General features: G+C 36.7%; 1 protein-coding gene and 1 long non-coding RNA gene across 2 annotated transcripts in view; one reads left to right on the top strand and one right to left on the bottom strand.

Annotated features, from left to right (window-relative positions):
- Nucleotides 1-5,724, bottom strand: part of LOC134801882 (uncharacterized) — a 180,842-nt gene extending 175,118 nt beyond the window's left edge. Inside the window, exon 1 of the mRNA XM_063774534.1 lies at nt 5,519-5,724. Within this exon, the coding sequence (XP_063630604.1) occupies nt 5,519-5,570 (52 nt within the window). The 5' untranslated portion in view covers nt 5,571-5,724. The remainder of the gene's footprint in view (nt 1-5,518) is intronic.
- On the top strand, nt 1,398-16,445 carry LOC134801928 (uncharacterized). Its single transcript, XR_010145760.1, has 2 exons — nt 1,398-1,510; nt 16,412-16,445. It is a non-coding gene; the product is annotated as an uncharacterized LOC134801928 (long non-coding RNA).
- Nucleotides 16,446-18,532: the final 2,087 nt, after the last annotated feature.

The following is an 18,532-nucleotide window of genomic DNA, read 5'->3' as shown; positions in this document are numbered from 1 at the left end:
GCGAGCGCGAAAATTTTTCGATATAAAAACGCAATTTGATAGACAGTTGTACATTTTTACTTTTAGTATGGAAATCAGTCACATAATTTTATCACGAAAATTGACAGTGCTGCAGCAGTAACGTTGCAACAGAGTAATGCTGCTGCAGTCGCTATATATTAGAAAGTGATTAAAAACGCGAACGAAGCGAGCGCGAAAATTTTTCGATATAAAAACGCAATTTGATAGACAGTTGTACATTTTTACTTTTAGTATGGAAATCAGTCACATCATTTTATCACGAAAATTGACAGTGCTACAGCAATAACGTTGCAACTGAGTAATGCTGCTGCAGTCGCCATATCTTAGAAAGTTATTGAAAAAGCGAGCGAAGCGAGCGCAACAATTTTTCGATATAAAAACGCAATTTGATAGACAGTTGTACATTTTTACTTTTAGTATGGAAATCAGTCACATCATTTTATCCGGAAATTGACAGTGCTGCAGCAGTAACGTTGCAACAGAGTAATGCCGCTGCAGTCGCCATATATTAGAAAGTGATTAAAAACGCGAGCGAAGAGAGCGCGAAAATTTTTCGATATAAAAACGCAATTTGATAGACAGTTGTACATTTTTACTTTTAGTATGGAAATCAGTCACATCATTTTATCACGAAAATTGACAGTGCTACAGCAATAACGTTGCAACTGAGTAATGCTGCTGCAGTCGCCATATGTTAGAAAGTAATAGAAAACGCGAGCGAAGCGAGCGCGAAAATTTTTCGATATAAAAACCCAATTTGATAGACAGACAGTTGTACATTTTTACTTTTAGCATGGAAGTCAGTCACATCATTTTATCACGAAAATTGACAGTGCTGCAGCAGCAACGTTGCAACAGAGTAATGCTGCTGCAGTCGCGATATCTTAGAAAATTATTGAAAACGCGAGCGAAGCGAGCGCGAACATTTTTCGATATATTATTAATTTATTAAATCAACATAATTATTCAATTATTTTTGTTGATATCCGTGTCTTCTAAACTTAGAGTTAATTTGGCAAAATCTTTTGCTCGGTGGCTTATTCATGTCACAACGTATTAAATTCAGCTCCATCTGTTAGTTTACCTGGGTACTCAATAGTGGTAGCACATATTTGAAAAAAGTTTGCCCCTCCTTCCTAAGTAGCGCCATAAGATTCAGGGGCAAACTTAAGTCAATCGAGTGTTGTGGCTACCCCCCCTTTTAGGGGTTGAATTTTTATAGCCTATAACCTGGCCGGGGATTTTCTCGACAGATTAGTAAAGTTTTCATCAAAATCCGTTCAGCCGTTTTCACGTGATGCGCGTTCAAATAAACAGACAAACAGATAAACAGATAAACAGACAAACAGACAAAAATTCTAAAAACTTTTGGAACGTGTTCTGTTATCGATTCTAAGTATCCCCAGCCAACTTTTTTTCAAATATCTTCCATGTACAGACTTTCGACCCTCTTCAGCTTTATTATATGTATAGATAGATAGTCAGTCTAGTCTAAACTAATTTTGCACCGAATAGGATCACCTATCAGTTGCAGTATACGGTTTTATAATGCAATCCCAATTCGAAGTAATGAGTGTTTCTGAAAACAGCTAACGGTCGAAATAGCTGGCATTCTCTAGCAGGTATTTAATTAAAGTTAATCAGCACGTGAGTAGAAGAATGTATTCAGCACCTACTACGCAATCTAAGCATGCTAGTAGGCGGTCATCAGTATAAAGGCTTGTTCACACGAGCCTTGCATTGGAATAGAATAGAATAGAGAATATTTATTCGTGACAAAAAGAAATAAATAAAACAACAAGTACCTAACACAATACCACGGTCACGAAATGGTCCCAACTCAGCAGGTGCTAGCCTGGCTAGGCTAGCGCTGGTCTTCCGTCGGGGCCATGATCTTTTACATCTAAATTATAAAAAAGGACACATTATGACTACAATAATGTGATACAATCATCATCATCATCATTTCAGCCTATATACGTCCCACTGCTGGGCACAGGCCTCCTCTCATGCGCGAGAGGGCTTGGGCTATAGTCCCCACGCTAGCCCAATGCGGATTGGGGACTTCACATACACCTTTGAATCTCTTCGCAGATGTATGCAGGTTTCCTCACGATGTTTTCCTTCACCGAAAAGCTAGTGGTAAACATCAAATGATATTTCGTACATAAGTTCCGAAAAACTCATTGGTACGAGCCAGGATTTGAACCCGCGACCTCCGGATTGAAAGTCGGACGTCATATCCACTCGGCCACCACCGCTCGCTATATGTTATACAATAAAAATTAAAAATTAAAGATTAAAGTTTAAGATTTTAGTTAAAGACAAAAGGCAGTAAGTACTTAGGTACGCGTCAGGAGTACTTAAATTGATATTCTAATTTAATGTTTTGGCAATTATGTTACAGTAGGGTAGGTACAATCGCCATGAGATATATCGGAGCGGCCAAGGTGCTCAAAAATATCTGAACACGCAACACGCACTCTAACGCCTTGGCAATAGAGGCATGTTTAAATATTTGCGAGCACCTTAGCCGCTCCGATCTGGGGACACGGCAGTGCCCCCGCCAAGTCGAGCAAAACAAAGAGGCACGGCCGTACCATCCTTTTCCCGAAGCGATTCAGGCGATTTTCGACGTCCTGTAATTTTGTGCTGGCTAAAGCTAGAACCCTCAATTTTCAGTGACATCTAGGGCTTGACATGCTTTAGATATATTCTGAAAAACATTCAATTTGAACTTGTAGTGTAAGAATTATTGTACGTCTGTTCCTTAGTTTCGACACTGACACACTCACTCACTCACTCACTCACGCACTCACTCAAAGTCATCATAATTCTAAAGTACTTCTAGCATACCCACAAGCTTCAAATTTTAAACATAGGTAAGTAGTTTTCAGCTTATCAAGCCATAGAAAACCTAAAAATATTGCAATATCAGTCACGTTTTAAAGATTTAAAAACTGCATAAGTAAGTTTGTAGTCCCATATAAATATGTGGTATTACAAAGTTATTGTTGCAGTTACAACAAATAGTAGGTAAAGGTCTATGATGTACGATGTGAGTATGAAGATGTGTATATGTAGTTATTATATGTGTACCTATAGTACGAGTAGGTATGGTTTGGCTATGAGTATGGTAAGGATATGAATATGGCATAGGTATGAGTGCGGGTATGGTGTGGGAGTTGTAGGATGGGTAAGTACTTGAGTATTGAGTATTGTATGAGTACAAGTATAGTTTGGTATGGCTATGAGTATTATATAGGTATGAGTACGAGTATACTGCGGGATGGGTATGAAACAAAGTCGGTTATTTTAGTCAGTGCCAGGGGCAGCTGTTAAACCGTATCAATAAGATATCTTTAATGTTTCATACATATAATGACTTGGCAATCGCACATAATGCTTCACTCGTACCGTAATCGTAAATATGTATAATGCTCAAACTGCATGTCATTATGCAGCCGTGCGATGGCCAAGTCATTATACGTATTAAAAATTAAAGATATCTTATTGATACGGTTTAACAGCCCCTGGCACTGACTAAAATAACCGACTTGGTTTCACATAACATCTCAAAACTTTTTTGTAGTATATATTTGATGGCGACTGTGTACAACGTGGCTTAGTTTGACATCCAAAACAGATGGCGCTGTACTGCGTTTCAGTTAAGTACCATTTTTGGTCCTTCGAACCGGATCGTTGCGAAGAAGGAATTAAACTATTTTACACTTATAGTTCGTTTTTTTTAGCATTAGAAATAGGTAAACAATCTTGATGTGTCTTTTAATTGAAAAACACATTTTAAAAATAAGTTACGGCAAATATGTAACAATTATGAATGTAATACGATGATTTATATTCTTCTGCTTTCATTAGTAATAGTTATTGATTTTTTTTTAAAAAGCGTTTTTCAATTAAAAGACATGTCAAAATCGCTTTCCTTCTTTCAAGTTCTTTCTAATGCTAAAAAAAACGAACTATAGATGAAGGAAAGCGATAAAGAGGCGCGGATAACGAAATATCGATTTTCGTTTTTAGCGGTCGGGCCTCTGTGTGACTGTTGACTGATAGACAATGGAAGATGTCTGGCAAAAAACAAAGGATTCCTTATTCATCGCGTTTCGGCGGTTGACCCATAGATGGAACTAGTCAGTGTAAAAAATGGTCTGACGCATCTCAGGGTCAATGCCAATGCCAAGACGCGCATAAAATAAAAACCGGCCAAGTGCGAGTCGGACTCGCACACGAAGGGTTGGGTTCCGTACCATTATCTATAAAAACGGTCACCCATCCAAGTACTGACCCCGCCCGACGTTGCTTAGCTTTGGTCTAAAATCACGTTTGTTGTATGGGAGCCCCACTTAAATCTTTATTTTATTCTGTTTTTAGTATTTGTTGTTATAGCGGCAACAGAAATACATCATCTGTCACGAAATACAGCCTGGTGACAGACGGACGGACGGACGGACAGCGGAGTCTTAGTAATAGGGTCCCGTTTTACCCTTTGGGTACGGAACCCTAAAACGAAGTGCGAATCGGACTAGCACGAAACACAAATAACCCTTAATTTACCATTGCATGATAATTATTTGTTTTATAAGGGGGCAAAGTTCTTTTATAACCTCTCGTGCTAATTTTGATATCCGAGCAAGCGATAGATTCCAAAATTGAACGACGAGCGTAGCGACTGGTTCGAAAAGTGGAATCTTGAGCGTTGCGAGGGTCAAGGCAAGAGGGTTAAACAAAGTTTGCTCCCGAGTGAAACACAAAATTTTTGATTTATAGTTAGTACTGTGTAATGTACTTACCTATTACCACAATTCTGTAATTGGCTCTCAATTACTATTTAAGAAGTTAAATGTATCGATTATAGCGGTTAGAATTCCTTGTATTAATAAATAAATAGCGTGGTAAATGGTAAATAAATAATGCTTAATTGGAATCTATTAACTGTGAATCTAATAAGAAATAAATATCAAGTACCTTGCCGTCAAATTATTCGTAGTTTTAGTTGAATGCCAGTAATCAATTTTGGCAGGTATCACTGTATCAGGTGGGTACTAAATACAAATTAATGATGATAAATGAAGTCTTGTCAACTGTGTACTGTGTAGCTTTGTAGCCAACATACCAATTTCTTTCACACACCTTCGTTACAAGTGCGTATGTTTTAAATACATTCCTTCTTATCGGGCACACGAAGTATAAAGAGCAAAGTGATTGATCACGTTTTTAACATAAGTGCATGAGGCACAGGCGACGCAACCATACCTGCCATAAGGGGAAATGCTGCTCAAACCTGCTCTACGGCCGAGAAATTCGCAAGCACTGATTATTCAGTTTTTAATAATAACATTCTTTTTTATCCGCACTCCATAGACACGACTTTAAGTTTTTTTATATATTCTATTTTATTTCATTTCACTCACGAAGTTATTACGAGCGCAAAACTAATAAGAATAAGCACATAAGCGTAACTTCATAAGGTACTTACCGAAAAAATCCTCCCAAGTCATAGAATGGTCCGAGTCGTTAGCACCGTCCATCTTCCAACACTACAGCATTTACAAACACAATGTTTATGTCACCAAAAACCACTGAACTCGCTACATATTTACTTCTTGTTGACAAACAAACCGGGAAATGCGACGCGGCAGGGCGTGCGGGCTCGCCGTCCGCCGCCGAGTGAATGAGAAATCAAATAAAACCACAAACTACTAAGAAGATACTACGTATCAGACAAACGTCTGGCCTACTTGTGGTTTAGTCGTTAAGTATCTGTGGTCAGTACAACTCGATACTGACGTTTGTTTTTTTTTAAATGCAAGTGGCGGGAATAATCAAGGAATTTGAATTCTACGCTTCCCACAGCGCGGGAATTTCAAAATTATATTTTACCATAATTTCATAAAAAGGTTATTTTAATAGGGAAAGTTATTTCAGTTTATCCAGAATCTTCCCAGATAAACTGAAATAACCTTTTAAATGAAAGCACAATGTAATATTTGTTATCATTTATTCCTAAACCTTTTTTTATATTTCCTGTAAGCCTGTGCTTGCATAAGAGGCAAGTTTTTAATATTCAATCTTGACACATCGGTGCCTTTTAAAATTTTATTTATTGTATTACACCAGTTAAAAATACTTAGTGTTAGTGATACAGAAATGAATGTCTGCTTAGCCAAATCACGGTGAATTTCGCATTTGATAAAATCAAATGAATATTTGGACATTAAAATTTGAGTAATTTGTTTTTTTATGTTTGATTTATGCGCGTTGTGTTCCAAATATTCATTTGATTTTTCGACAATGTTGCCAAAAAACCTCACAGCATGCTCCGAGGGATAGGTCAATTTATTTTTTTTAATTACATTGTACTCTCTCTTAGATATCCATTTATGGATATCTGTTTCTTCTGTTGTTAAATCTTTTTCATAGTTTTTGCAAGCAATTATCTTCAGTACTTTTCTAGTGACCCATCCCGCGGTATATGCCCGTGAGTGTACATCTAGACGCTCCCGTGTGGCTTGAACCAATAGTTGTTCTGCGCCGTTCTCACGATCGTTGGAGGTCGAAAATGAGGAAGGCGCAGAATCAACCGATATGGCAGTATTCTCGTCCATTGTACTGGTTTCTTCGGTGTGCGAAAACAATGATTGAATTTTAATAACTTGCTCAGCACAGTCTTCTTCACAATTGTAAGTGTTTTCATGAAATTTGATAAAATTTGTTATAAGTAATGACTTAAATGTGCACTCAAAGGCGTGGCAGGTCGGGTCATTATTTCTGGCATTGTATGCCCGTACTCTTCCAAAGAAGTTTTCGATCGCGTCAGAATTAAAATACCGCGGGCGCATTATCTTTATGTTTTTATCTTTCATGACCTGCCACAGCCTTTGAAAACTTTTTAACGTCGTCACCCAATTTCTTAAACTCGGGACTGTGGTCATTTTGCCATTAAGATCGAGTAGTTTCATATTTTCGACGACTGGTATGGCCTTCGCCCAGAAGACGTGATGTTCAGAATTGTCTGTAACAGCAGTCCGTAATTTCTTCCCCTTGGTGTGCTTGTGGTGGGTGCTGGCACCGTTGACGCTGTCAAAGAGGTCGTCGAGGAACGCCACCAGCTCCGCCGTGTTGGCCAACGTCGCGCTCACCGGTGTGCCGTCCGCGTAGTGCGCTGGAAAATGTTATAAATATCGTTATGAAACTGTACAGCAAATTCTCTTTTATGATAAAGTCTGTTCAGAAATAGAAGAGTCGTGGAATGTATTGGGCCCAATACATCGACGAGCACAGACTCTACAGTCTATTGTTACGACCGTGATGCTCACATTTGAAGTCTTTTGTAAGTGGATAATCTTTAAAATTTGATGAGCTGATTTGGAGCTTATGTAAGAAATATCCCTTAATATTAATAATAATAAACATTTGGGGACAATATCGTTTTTAGAAAAAAGGTCAAACAATCTTGACATGTCTTGGAAAAACACTTTTGAAAAATAAGTCACGGCAAATATGTAACAATTATGAATCATATACAATTATTTAGATTATTTTGCTTTCATAATAGTTACTGATTTTTAAAAAGAGTTTTTAGGGTTCCGTACCCAAAGGGTAAAAACGGGACCCTATTACTAAGACTCCGCTGTCCGTCCGTCCATCCGTCCGTCTGTCACCAGGCTGTATCTCATGAACCGTGATAGCTAGGCAGTTGAAATTTTCACAGATGATGTATTTCTGTTGCAGCTATAACAACAAATACTAAAAAGTACGGAACCCTCGATGGGCGAGTCCGACTCGCACTTGTCCGGTTTTTCAATTAAGACACGTCAAGATCTCGTAGACTTTTTCTAATGCTAAAATAAAAAAACGAACTATAAGTAAAGCTTATACTAGGGCGCTCGGCGACGATATACATAAAATAAAATATATACTTAGATAAATAAAAAAACCGGGCAAGTGCGAGTCGGACTCGCCCACCGAGGGTTCCGTACTTTTTAGTATTTGTTGTTATAGCGACAACAGAAATACATCATCTGTGAATATTTTAACTGCCTAGCTATCACGGTTCATGAGATACAGCTTGGTGACAGACGGACGGACAGACAGCGGAGTCTTAGTAATAGGGTCCCGTTTTTACGCTTTGGGTACGGAACCCTAAAAACATTCATGATCATGACTCAGGTACAAATATTCGCGATAAACACACAAATAAATGCCCGTACCGGGAATCGAACCCGGGACTACTGACTAGGCTAGGAGGCCATACACTTACACGTACGTTCATTACCAATGTCTTTTAGATGAAGGTAAACATCGTGAAGCAACCGCACAAGACCCAATAAATCTGCTTAGTATAAAATTAATGAAGTACCGGGGACATTGATAGACATTATTATTTGATTACATGTACTCACAAAATGAAGCTGTGTAGGATAAAGCTCCTGCCATGGTTTGACTGAAAACACGTACACAGTTTTTCACCTGAAACACGACAATAATAAATATAGATATCTATCGTCCTGTCGATCGGGTTTAAAAATTTGCTTAGTCCCTTATATAAACAATTATACCTTCATTTTCTTAATTTTCTCCGGGAGTATGTGCTCGTCGTTGAGCTTGTGCAGCAGGCGAGCTTGCGCGTGGCCGCAGTCGGTGCGGTACACGTCCACCAAGTCCTGCCACTTCGACACTTTGCCCTCCATTACAATATTCTTCGTCAAGAAGTTATTCCTGACTCCTTTAATCAAATGTGGCGGGTCATACAGCACACTAAGGGTTTGGCCATTTAAGTGTATAGTGTCATCTGAAAAATATACAAAAAAAATACATATATGATATAAATAATACAACCTAAAGCTACTGATTTATCGACCTTAATGTAAAACGTTTTATACTGTTTGGTACGAATTTTAAATTGTGAAATTACAACATTAATTTTGGTTTGATAAATCAGCGCAATTTCAAGTGAAGAAGCACAAGCTGGTCTGCGTAGAACTACATAATGAGTTTCAAAACCGTTCTGTCATAGGAGTTTCATCCACACATATAATCTTCATAAAATTAAATAGAGTTGGACAAAGATAAGTAAGCAACGATTTTGATAGCACACGCAGTGCAAGGGTTATTAAAAAAAAATTAAACGTCGTACGTCTCTAAAATTATGACGTACCTATAAATAACACTTGCACTGCGTGTGCTATCAAAATCGTTGCAGACTTGAATTGGTCTAACTCAACACAAATAAAATTTCGTAAGAAACTAGAAATAAATAGTTTTTTTTTTCTAAGAAATTAAGATATGTACGAGATATTTACCGGTCTCCTGGCCTGCTATGATTTGTGATCTTCTAGTGTCCTCTTGAAGGCTTTTGAAGGCGCTTTGAAACGAAGTCCCCTGGTCGCTTATCAAAGCGATAGGCTGGAGCCCCGTCTCGCACACGGCCGCCACTATCTCCTTGATGATGGCCTTCATCTGCGGACCCGACGCGGCACCTTCGGAGAAGTAATACGCCATCGGTTGTTGCCACTTATGAACCGCGCCTTTAATCATAAATGCTAGAGCGTGGTCGGCCAAGTGGTTGGTCTTCTCAGACAATTCAACGAATCCATTAATATTGTCGTGTTTCCGTGAGTAATGGACGCCAGCCTCCAACTTCATCTCATCAAATATTATGGAACACATTCTTTTGGCCTCATTCCATTTGCAGACCTGAGAATAAAACAAATGTTAATTTCAATGTTAGGCCTTGCTCATTTTAGCGTCGTCCAGGGGCCCGTTTCTCAATAGCTTGTAACTTGTATTACAAGCGGAAGTCACTTTTTTACAGCTTTTGTTAGAAGTGGACTTCCACTTGTATTACAAGTTACAAGCTTTTGAGAAACGGGCCCCTGGTTGCATCTTAAAGCAGCCTAGGGTTGAATTTGATAACATAATCCTACTAATAGGAGCAGGCACTAGTTTTTCGTATTATGTTCGTATATTTCGTACTTTAGCCCCAGGAAAGTCACAGGCACGAGCTGCAGTGCATGGTTTATTTCTAATGTTTGAAAATACAGTAAATTCATCGCTTGCCATCCCTTTTACAATAAAATACTTGATACCTCATAAAATAATGAATAAGTAGATGGCTCTTATTGATACGTACCTCTTGTTTAATGACATTAAAGACTTGAGTATTAATGCCAGCTTCAATGTTTACGTTTAATAACAACTTATTAAGTGTCGTTTTGCATGGCAGGATGAATATTCTCTGCAAGAATCTGTAGCATTTTGGGCTTTGCTTCATAATTGAAAGTGCGATAACTTTTTCCTCTAGGCTAAACCTTCTGCCTTTTTTACTCGTAGTACAGAGTTTAATCTGCATCCACAGAAATTTTCTTGCCACAGAGTTCATTCCTGCCACTAATTGTTTGAATGAAGCCTCTTTTGACAACTTAGAGGCCATCTTGGCTCGTCTGAAGTAGTCCACTTGTTTTTTGGCTTTTTTGTAGTGTTTGTACAACGCCTCGCACTCTGGCGACAGTTGATCGGCGTGAGATACAACTCGAAGTCGCTTGCGACATGCCCATTTCGGAGTCCGTTCCTTTCTCGTGTTCTGTTCTTGAACACCCGACGCCCGTGCGAGTTCTGTAAATAAAATTAATTTTACTGTACGAGTTCATTTTAATTGGGATAGAGCCCGAGATATACGGGCGAGCAAGAATATATAATAAAGAAAAAGAATATGCCTTTAAGATGCAATAACCCATTTAATCTATAATAGTACCCAGTCATCTTACTCAATAAACTAAATTCACGCGCATATTTATTGCCTTCATATTGTTTTCAATTACAAATGAGTATAGTAAATTCTTCGATTACCGCGATAGTTACTCATAAAATAAAACTATTTTGTCCAACGCTGTAAAACTTCTGTTCGGAACGACGGTATGTATTTTGAATTCATTTTGCGCGATATAATCGGTAAAAAGTTTTGTTATGGCTCCTCTACACGATGGGCCAGCGCCGGCCACTCCAAGGGACGCAGCCATATGGTAGAATGAGATAGCAATATCACTTGCTCCCTCTAACGCATAAATGCGTCCCTTGGAGTGGCCGGCGCTGGCCCATCGTGTAATAGAGGAGCCATTAAATGAGAATAGTATGAAGAAGTAATATGTGCCTTGGATTTAAACTTTAAGCCTACTCGTATTATTAATTATTATGATATTGTTACCTGGATTTACCGCAGTTGACTCAACTGACGGCCCTGGAGCAGTGATGTACGCCTGATCATCGCAGATCATGGAAGAGGAGTCGACAACTGAAATTTATTTTTAAAAATGTTTTAATTAAGTTAGGTAAACACGAGCCTATTATCGCTAATATTGAAGACACTTGTGATAAACAATAGCCAATTAAATATATACCTGCAATTACAATTTAGGGATCAAACTGCATGTAGGAAGCATGCAAAAAAAAAAATTTAAAACCATTTTCTAAAATCAAATATTAAAATATGTATAAAAAACCTTTTCGTAATATGTAGTAACATTCGTTACATGTCACACATGGTAAGACGTACGATTTTCAGTCCGTAGCACGGATAATATATATTTCTTACACAAACTCTTAAGAAATTCATTTGTATTTGACCCCGTACAAATGAGTTTCTTGGAATTTGTGTAATAAATATTTACATTTGATCATCATAATCTTCCTCGCGTTGTCCCGGCATTTTTGCCACGGCTCATGGGAGCCTGGGGTCCGCTTGGCAACTAATCCCGAGAATTGGCGTAGGCATTAATTTTACGAAAGCGACTGCCATCTGGGGCCTATACCACGAAACTTTACAAGTGTACAATTCGACAATATTGTTAAATTGTAAACAAAAATACGTACCACAGTCATTTTACATATGTCACATGTACAATTCTACAATTTACTAATATTTTGCATTTGAGGACCGTAACACAAAACAGAGGGTATGTCAAGATAACATACATAATTGTGACAAATGTAAAATTGTATTTATTACAATTTAGTTTTTAGACAAATATGTAATAATATAGTGACATACGTAGAATTGTATTTATTACAATTTGACAAATATGTATTAATATTCCTCACTTAGTTTATGTTGAGAGTATTTCATTTTTATCGTTAAAAATACCTTACGAGCATAAATAGTACTTATATCTTTTTACGTTGTCATTAAAATCGGCTGAAAATGTTTATGCAAAACAAAATTACAGTTTTATGCTTTCGCTGTACGTCCTATGACGCCTAAGGCCTCAGTTACACTTGTAAGTTTTACTTACGTAAGTAGGGACACGGCTATACTACAGAATGAGAGATGAATATCGTTATCTCATTCTAACAAATAGCTTTGTCCCTACTTACGTAAGTAAAACTTACAAGTGTAACTCAGGCCTAACAACTAATTCTTCTTCGCTACTACTATCACTGGTACTTACTGAAAATATTAACGAAACAAAAAGTACTGCGGTAGAATGGATCTACAATCATTGTATTATGCTCTTGCAGCTCTTCACACACGCCGAGAGAATTGTCAACTTTTATTTACATTTCCACATATATGTATGGTTCTTCTACAATTAGTTGTAACACAAATCTTTTACGTACAATTGTCAATTACAAAGTTGTCAAATTTTCCGGAAAATTGCTTGTAAATTGTAATATTTGGTGATACGCGTAATTGTAGATTTGTCGCGACAATTTACATATTTGTATAAATTTTCCATTACAATTTTGTCATTTGTAAATATTGTGATATGCCTAGTTGTACTAAATACATATTTGTAACTTGTCACTTGTAAATTGTAATTGTAAGTTTCGTGGTATAGGCCCCTGACCTTCCAACCCAGAGGGTAAACTAGGCCTTATTGGGATTAGTCCGGTTTCATCACGATGTTTTCCTTCACCGAAAAGCGACTAGTAAATATCAGATGATATTTCGTACATAAGTTCCGAAACTCATACGAGCCAGGGTTCGCACCCGCAACCTCCGGATTGAAAGTCGCACGCTCTTACCGCTAGGCCACCAGCGCTTCTACATTAATATTTACATTTGATATTCAATAAAATTACAACTGGCTTGTCGGTGAAGGAAAACATTGTTAGGAAATCGAACTCATTCGAATAAAGCTTATTAGCTTCTCCGCTACTAAAATTAGGTCAGTACTAGTGGACGTGTTGCTCTTAGTTACGAGAGAGATATATCGCGAAAAATATAGCCTGTCAAGATTTATGATGCACCTTTGTGTTATTGTTACCTGCATGTGATGAAATTTGCTTAACTGATGTGTCTGCTACCGTGATGCAGGATTGATCAGCGAAGACCGTAGAGGAGGCGTCCACTGAAAATAATTTTTAATATATATTTTTAAATACATGTTAGATAAATAAATATTTATTAGCATTTTTGTTAGACAGAAATTCAAACAGAACAGTCGGGATTCAAACCCAGAATCACCAGCTTCGTAAAGCAAGTCGACATTAGACTGGCTAGGCGTCCGTATATATTAATATATTCATTCCCTAAATCTTATACAGTTTCATCTAGTGCTAGATTCTAGCAGAATAAAAAGTTTTGTCGCCAGGTAACCAGGTATCTAAAGAACTAGAAAGATTGTAATATATGTACTGTACACTTGTACAGTACCCTCTTATAATGTTACAATATCTGGGCGACCGAGATTTGCTGGGAAAACATATAAAAACTCTAAAACGCGCATTTTCCCAGACATAAGACCTAGCTTGATTGATTTGTTGCCCCCCTTAACCCCTATCTAGCAAATTCCATCGAAATAGTTAGAGCCGTTTCCGAGATCCCCGAAATATATATATAAATAAATATACATGAATTGCTCGTTTAAAGGTATTAGATGTTATTTTAACCCTTGAAGCACTTATATATAAATAAATATTATAGGACAATGTTACTCAAATCGACCTAGTCCCACGGTAAGCTCAATAAGGCTTGTGTTGTGGGTAATAGACGACGATATATATAATATATAATTATATATAAATACTTATTTATACATAGAAAACAATACATAGAATATATGTACAGTCACCTGCAATAATATGTTACTCTTCAAAGGCCGCAAAAATATGTGACACACTCTTATGGCTCTACAAATAAGATCGTGTCAGATATTTTTGCGGCCTTCGAAGAGTAACATATTATTGCAGGTGACTGTACCTACATAGAAAATGAATGTAAATCAATAACAAATATTCATGTATAAAACACAAATAAATGCTTGTTGCATGCATTCATATAGTGCTTGTTGCTAGGCCTACATGAATAAAGTATATTTTGACTTTGACTTTTGAAGGTTTAGTAAAAAAAAGCAAGTCCAGCGTTAACCTATGAGGCACACAAGAAGGAGAAGAGCAAATATCCTTATATAGAGCAAATATCCTCATATTTAGACAAATGATTGTGCATTTATTAAATGAACTGTCACAAATTTATGATGGACTTTTTCTGCAATACTTGGCCTGCATAAGTGGACGTCTTGTTCTTAGATGCTAAAGCGAGCGAACCTTATTAGCCAGCCTCAGTCCTAAAAATGTAGCCCTTTAAGATCTGATTTACATTCATGTTATTGTTACCTGTTTGCGGTGGAGTTTGCTTAAATGACGGGTCCACAACCGCAATGGAAGCTTGATCTGCAGACGAGACGCGCTCTGAAAAAGATTTATATATTTTTTATTTTACAAATACACATATTATAGTAACTGTTTGTTTGCCAGTAGTATTTAATTTTGTGTATAAATGATGGATTAAAAAAGAGAATTCAATCTATTTATTGTGTAGTTACACAACAATTAGACAGGAACAACAAATTTATAGAAATAGACTGAGGGAGAGTAAATATTACTGGTACATACCTGAATTTAGATGAGATGCCTCAATCGACAGACCCGCAATAGGTGGCATGGATTCCAGTGAAACATCTGCTGAAAACATAAAATGGAACATAAATAAATTATTTTCCTAATTAAGTCATTATACTTATTATATATGTATATATTTCTTGCACCTATTACTATTTGATCTCTGTTTGACCCAAAGGTTAACTGGTAGAGAATGCCTTCTGGCATTAAGTTCGCCTTTTGTACAACTTTTACTGTGCAATAAAGTTTAAATAAAAAGTATGGGATAACTTTCCACAAATCATCCCAATCATCTATTAAGTTCAATAATAAAAAAATAATATATATATATATATATATATATATAAAGTTGGTCAAGCAGATCTTGTCAGTAGAAAAAGGCGGCAAATTTGAAAATTGTAGGCGCGAAGGGATATCGTCTCATAGAAAATTTGAATTTCGCGCCTTTTTCTACTGACAAGATTTGCTTGACCATCTATATATAAGATATTTATAAGGCTTTAAATGAGAATTTTCTTGTGGATCACTGACTAATTAGATGACAATATTGACAATCCAAGTATATCAGCTGGTAAAAATATCAATAGGTAGTGTCCGATTACTAAGATTCAGTTTGCCATAGTATTACTATGGCGTACCTACTTGATCTTAGAAAAGCAGACATATTCATTACACAGAAATTTTCTTACCAAGATTCAAACACAATACAAGCTTTGCAGCCAGTATTAGGCCAAGAGTAAAAACAATGATGACCGTTAAAAAACTATTATGAGATAAGATATGTGATGATAAAGAGAAATTATAAAATTACCTGTATCTGGTACAGTTGTTATGTGTGACGGTACGAGTACAGCATCATTTGATTCATTCGTTGCGGCACTCATAGCAAAGGTGTGGTCATAATGGCGTTTTCTTGCATAAGAGTGGTCAGAGTTTCCCATGCTTTCAAGTTCCATGGATCCTGATAAAATAAAGACCCATTACATATACATAATAAATCTAGTGGTACTAACGATAAGATAATAAAAATAAATACCATGCCTTAAAAATAATTAACATAAAATACAATATAGGTATATTTTTTCTGTTTGAAAAGGTATTCAATAAAAAAAAATACTTTTTTTAATACAATGATGTTAGTGAATGTTACATATAGGTATAATGATGTACAGATGTAGTGCATAATTATTTTGTATCATATTTTCACTGAAACATATGAACATGTCTTGCTATTTCAGTCAGTCTCGGTACAAAAAGTACTGATGTAGACTGAAGTAACATGACAAATACGAATGTTTCATACGTCTGTATCTATATAAGATTTAAGACCAATACTAAAAACTATAAAATATGACAAACATTAGTACACAGATTGACTAAGTCTCATGGTCTCAATAAGGCTTGTGCAGTGGAAACTTAGGCAACAATAGATATATGTATAATAAACATTAATAAATATTTATATTCATAGAAAACACCCATTACTCAGGAACAAATATCCATGCTCATCACACTAATAATAAAATTGTACCCACCCAGACTAACACTGAATGTAAATAAACGTAACAAACTTATATGAACAATACAAATAACGAATACACGAACCATGTAGAAAAAGTAAAAAAAACATTTCAGCGGCGGCATCGACTGGGAAAACTTGAAGTTGAGTCCATTTTAACAATTCCGCGTAGAACACTAAACTTGAAGTTGTGTCCATTTTAACAATTCCGCGTAGGAACTTATAAACTGTAACAGAATTATAATTACAAATAAATACCACGTGGTATTTAAAAGATACCTATTAGTCAATGGTTAAACTATATCAGCATTAGGTACATACCTCTTTCAGCAGATGAGTGAGCAGGCGTTCCAGTGGTGATTTCTTCGAGGGTAAACAATGTTGGACAGGCATTCGGCCTTAACCGCATCTTCGAAGACACGTATTTGGCCTCGAAGTGATTGTGGCAAACGTGTAGTTTACTAATTTCACCCGATGTCAAACCCTCAAAAATGGTTAATGGAACTGCTGAAATTGTTTTACGCCACAATAAAACTTTTTCACTGGCCGCTGGCATTCTGTGCAGCATAACGTCCTTTCGTTTACTATCACAGCCGGGTATACAGCACTTGCGAGGCATTTTGAATATCAAAATGAAACGTAGCACTGAATATTACAATTATCACGGAGAAATAAAGGTACGGAAATTAATCAACGCAAACACTTCACTACTCGACGCGAAAACTGTAATGGCGTAAAAATAACGGCGGCGGGATTTGACAGTTCTGAGTGACAGTACGAATAGCGGTGGGGAGTTAGCCAATAGCAAAGGACTTGAACGTCAATATCGAATTAGCCCTACCGTTTCAAGGCCATCTCTACGGCTACGTTTCGCTCTTCATAGATAAACGCCCGTGAATAAAACGATGCAATCGTGTCGTTGTGTGCGCTGAACGGGATGCACTTATGCGCAAGCAGTGTCCTTTTCACTCTGCCTGCGATAAATGCGATAGAAAATAGTGTACTTTTGAATAAGTTTAAAATAGTATCTTCAAACTATCTTGAGCTGCTTCAAGGTATAGCCCTAGAATGAATGTACAGTTATAAATATTTAAAAAGTTTCCTACGTTAATGTGAATTCATCATACTTAACACAATTTTTTGCCTCGCTATAGGTATTCGGATAGAATGGAAGCATAAGAATCCTATATAAATTATAATTATAATAATGATTAATTATTGCATATAATTAAAAAAAAAATCGCAATTTGTGATCTTTACGTGAGAAGTTAAGAACTATGAAAACCCCGTCCCAGTCCCAACCCCTTGTAAGAAAAAAATAAGACATGATCGATCGAAAATAAAATAATATAACTTTTTTTACCTATGCAATTTAATAGGTGCATACTTTTACAAATTTAATTTTTTGGTTTATTTTACTAATATACTTAAGGTTTTTTTTTCATTTCGTAGTAGAAAATGCACCTTAAAAATGTATGACTTGATAGTAGTAATCAAATTTATCTAGAGTCAGTCCATGAAAAGTCTGCAGCGGATTTGATAGCCCACGCAGTGCACGTGTTATACTTGGTCAAGCAGATCTTGTCAGTAGAAAAAGGCGGCAAATTTGAAAAATGTGGGCGGGAAGGGATATCGTCTCATAGAAAATTTGAATTTCGCGCCTTATTCTACTGACAAGATTTGCTTGACCATCTATATTTTAAACGTCAAACTTCTATGAAATTATGACGCATAAATGACACTTACACTGCGTGGGCTATCAAATCCGCTGCAGACTTTTCTTGGTCCGACTCTAAAAAAATAATAATAAAAAAATGAACTTAAATGGAGAAGTTTAAAAAGTTTTTAATTAAAACTTTCCAACCTTTCCAACGGACGTTGAAGTTTTTGAACGGGGATCAAATACATTGACGTTAATTTAGCTATTAAAATGTATTCATTTCTATGATACAAAATCAACTCAATTGTATTACGTTAAAGTCGGTTTTAATTTGACAACATACAGAACTTTATCGTGCTAACCGGTTTATTCAACGCGTCATGTGACGTCACCTGCATTGATCGGACGACACG

The sequence above is a fragment of the Cydia splendana genome, chromosome 23 (genome assembly GCF_910591565.1).
Source record: "Cydia splendana chromosome 23, ilCydSple1.2, whole genome shotgun sequence".
In the NCBI taxonomy this organism is placed as follows: Eukaryota; Metazoa; Arthropoda; class Insecta; order Lepidoptera; family Tortricidae; genus Cydia; species Cydia splendana.
The sequence above is the reverse complement of the archived record's forward strand: the minus strand, read 5'-3'. Positions and strand labels throughout refer to the sequence as shown.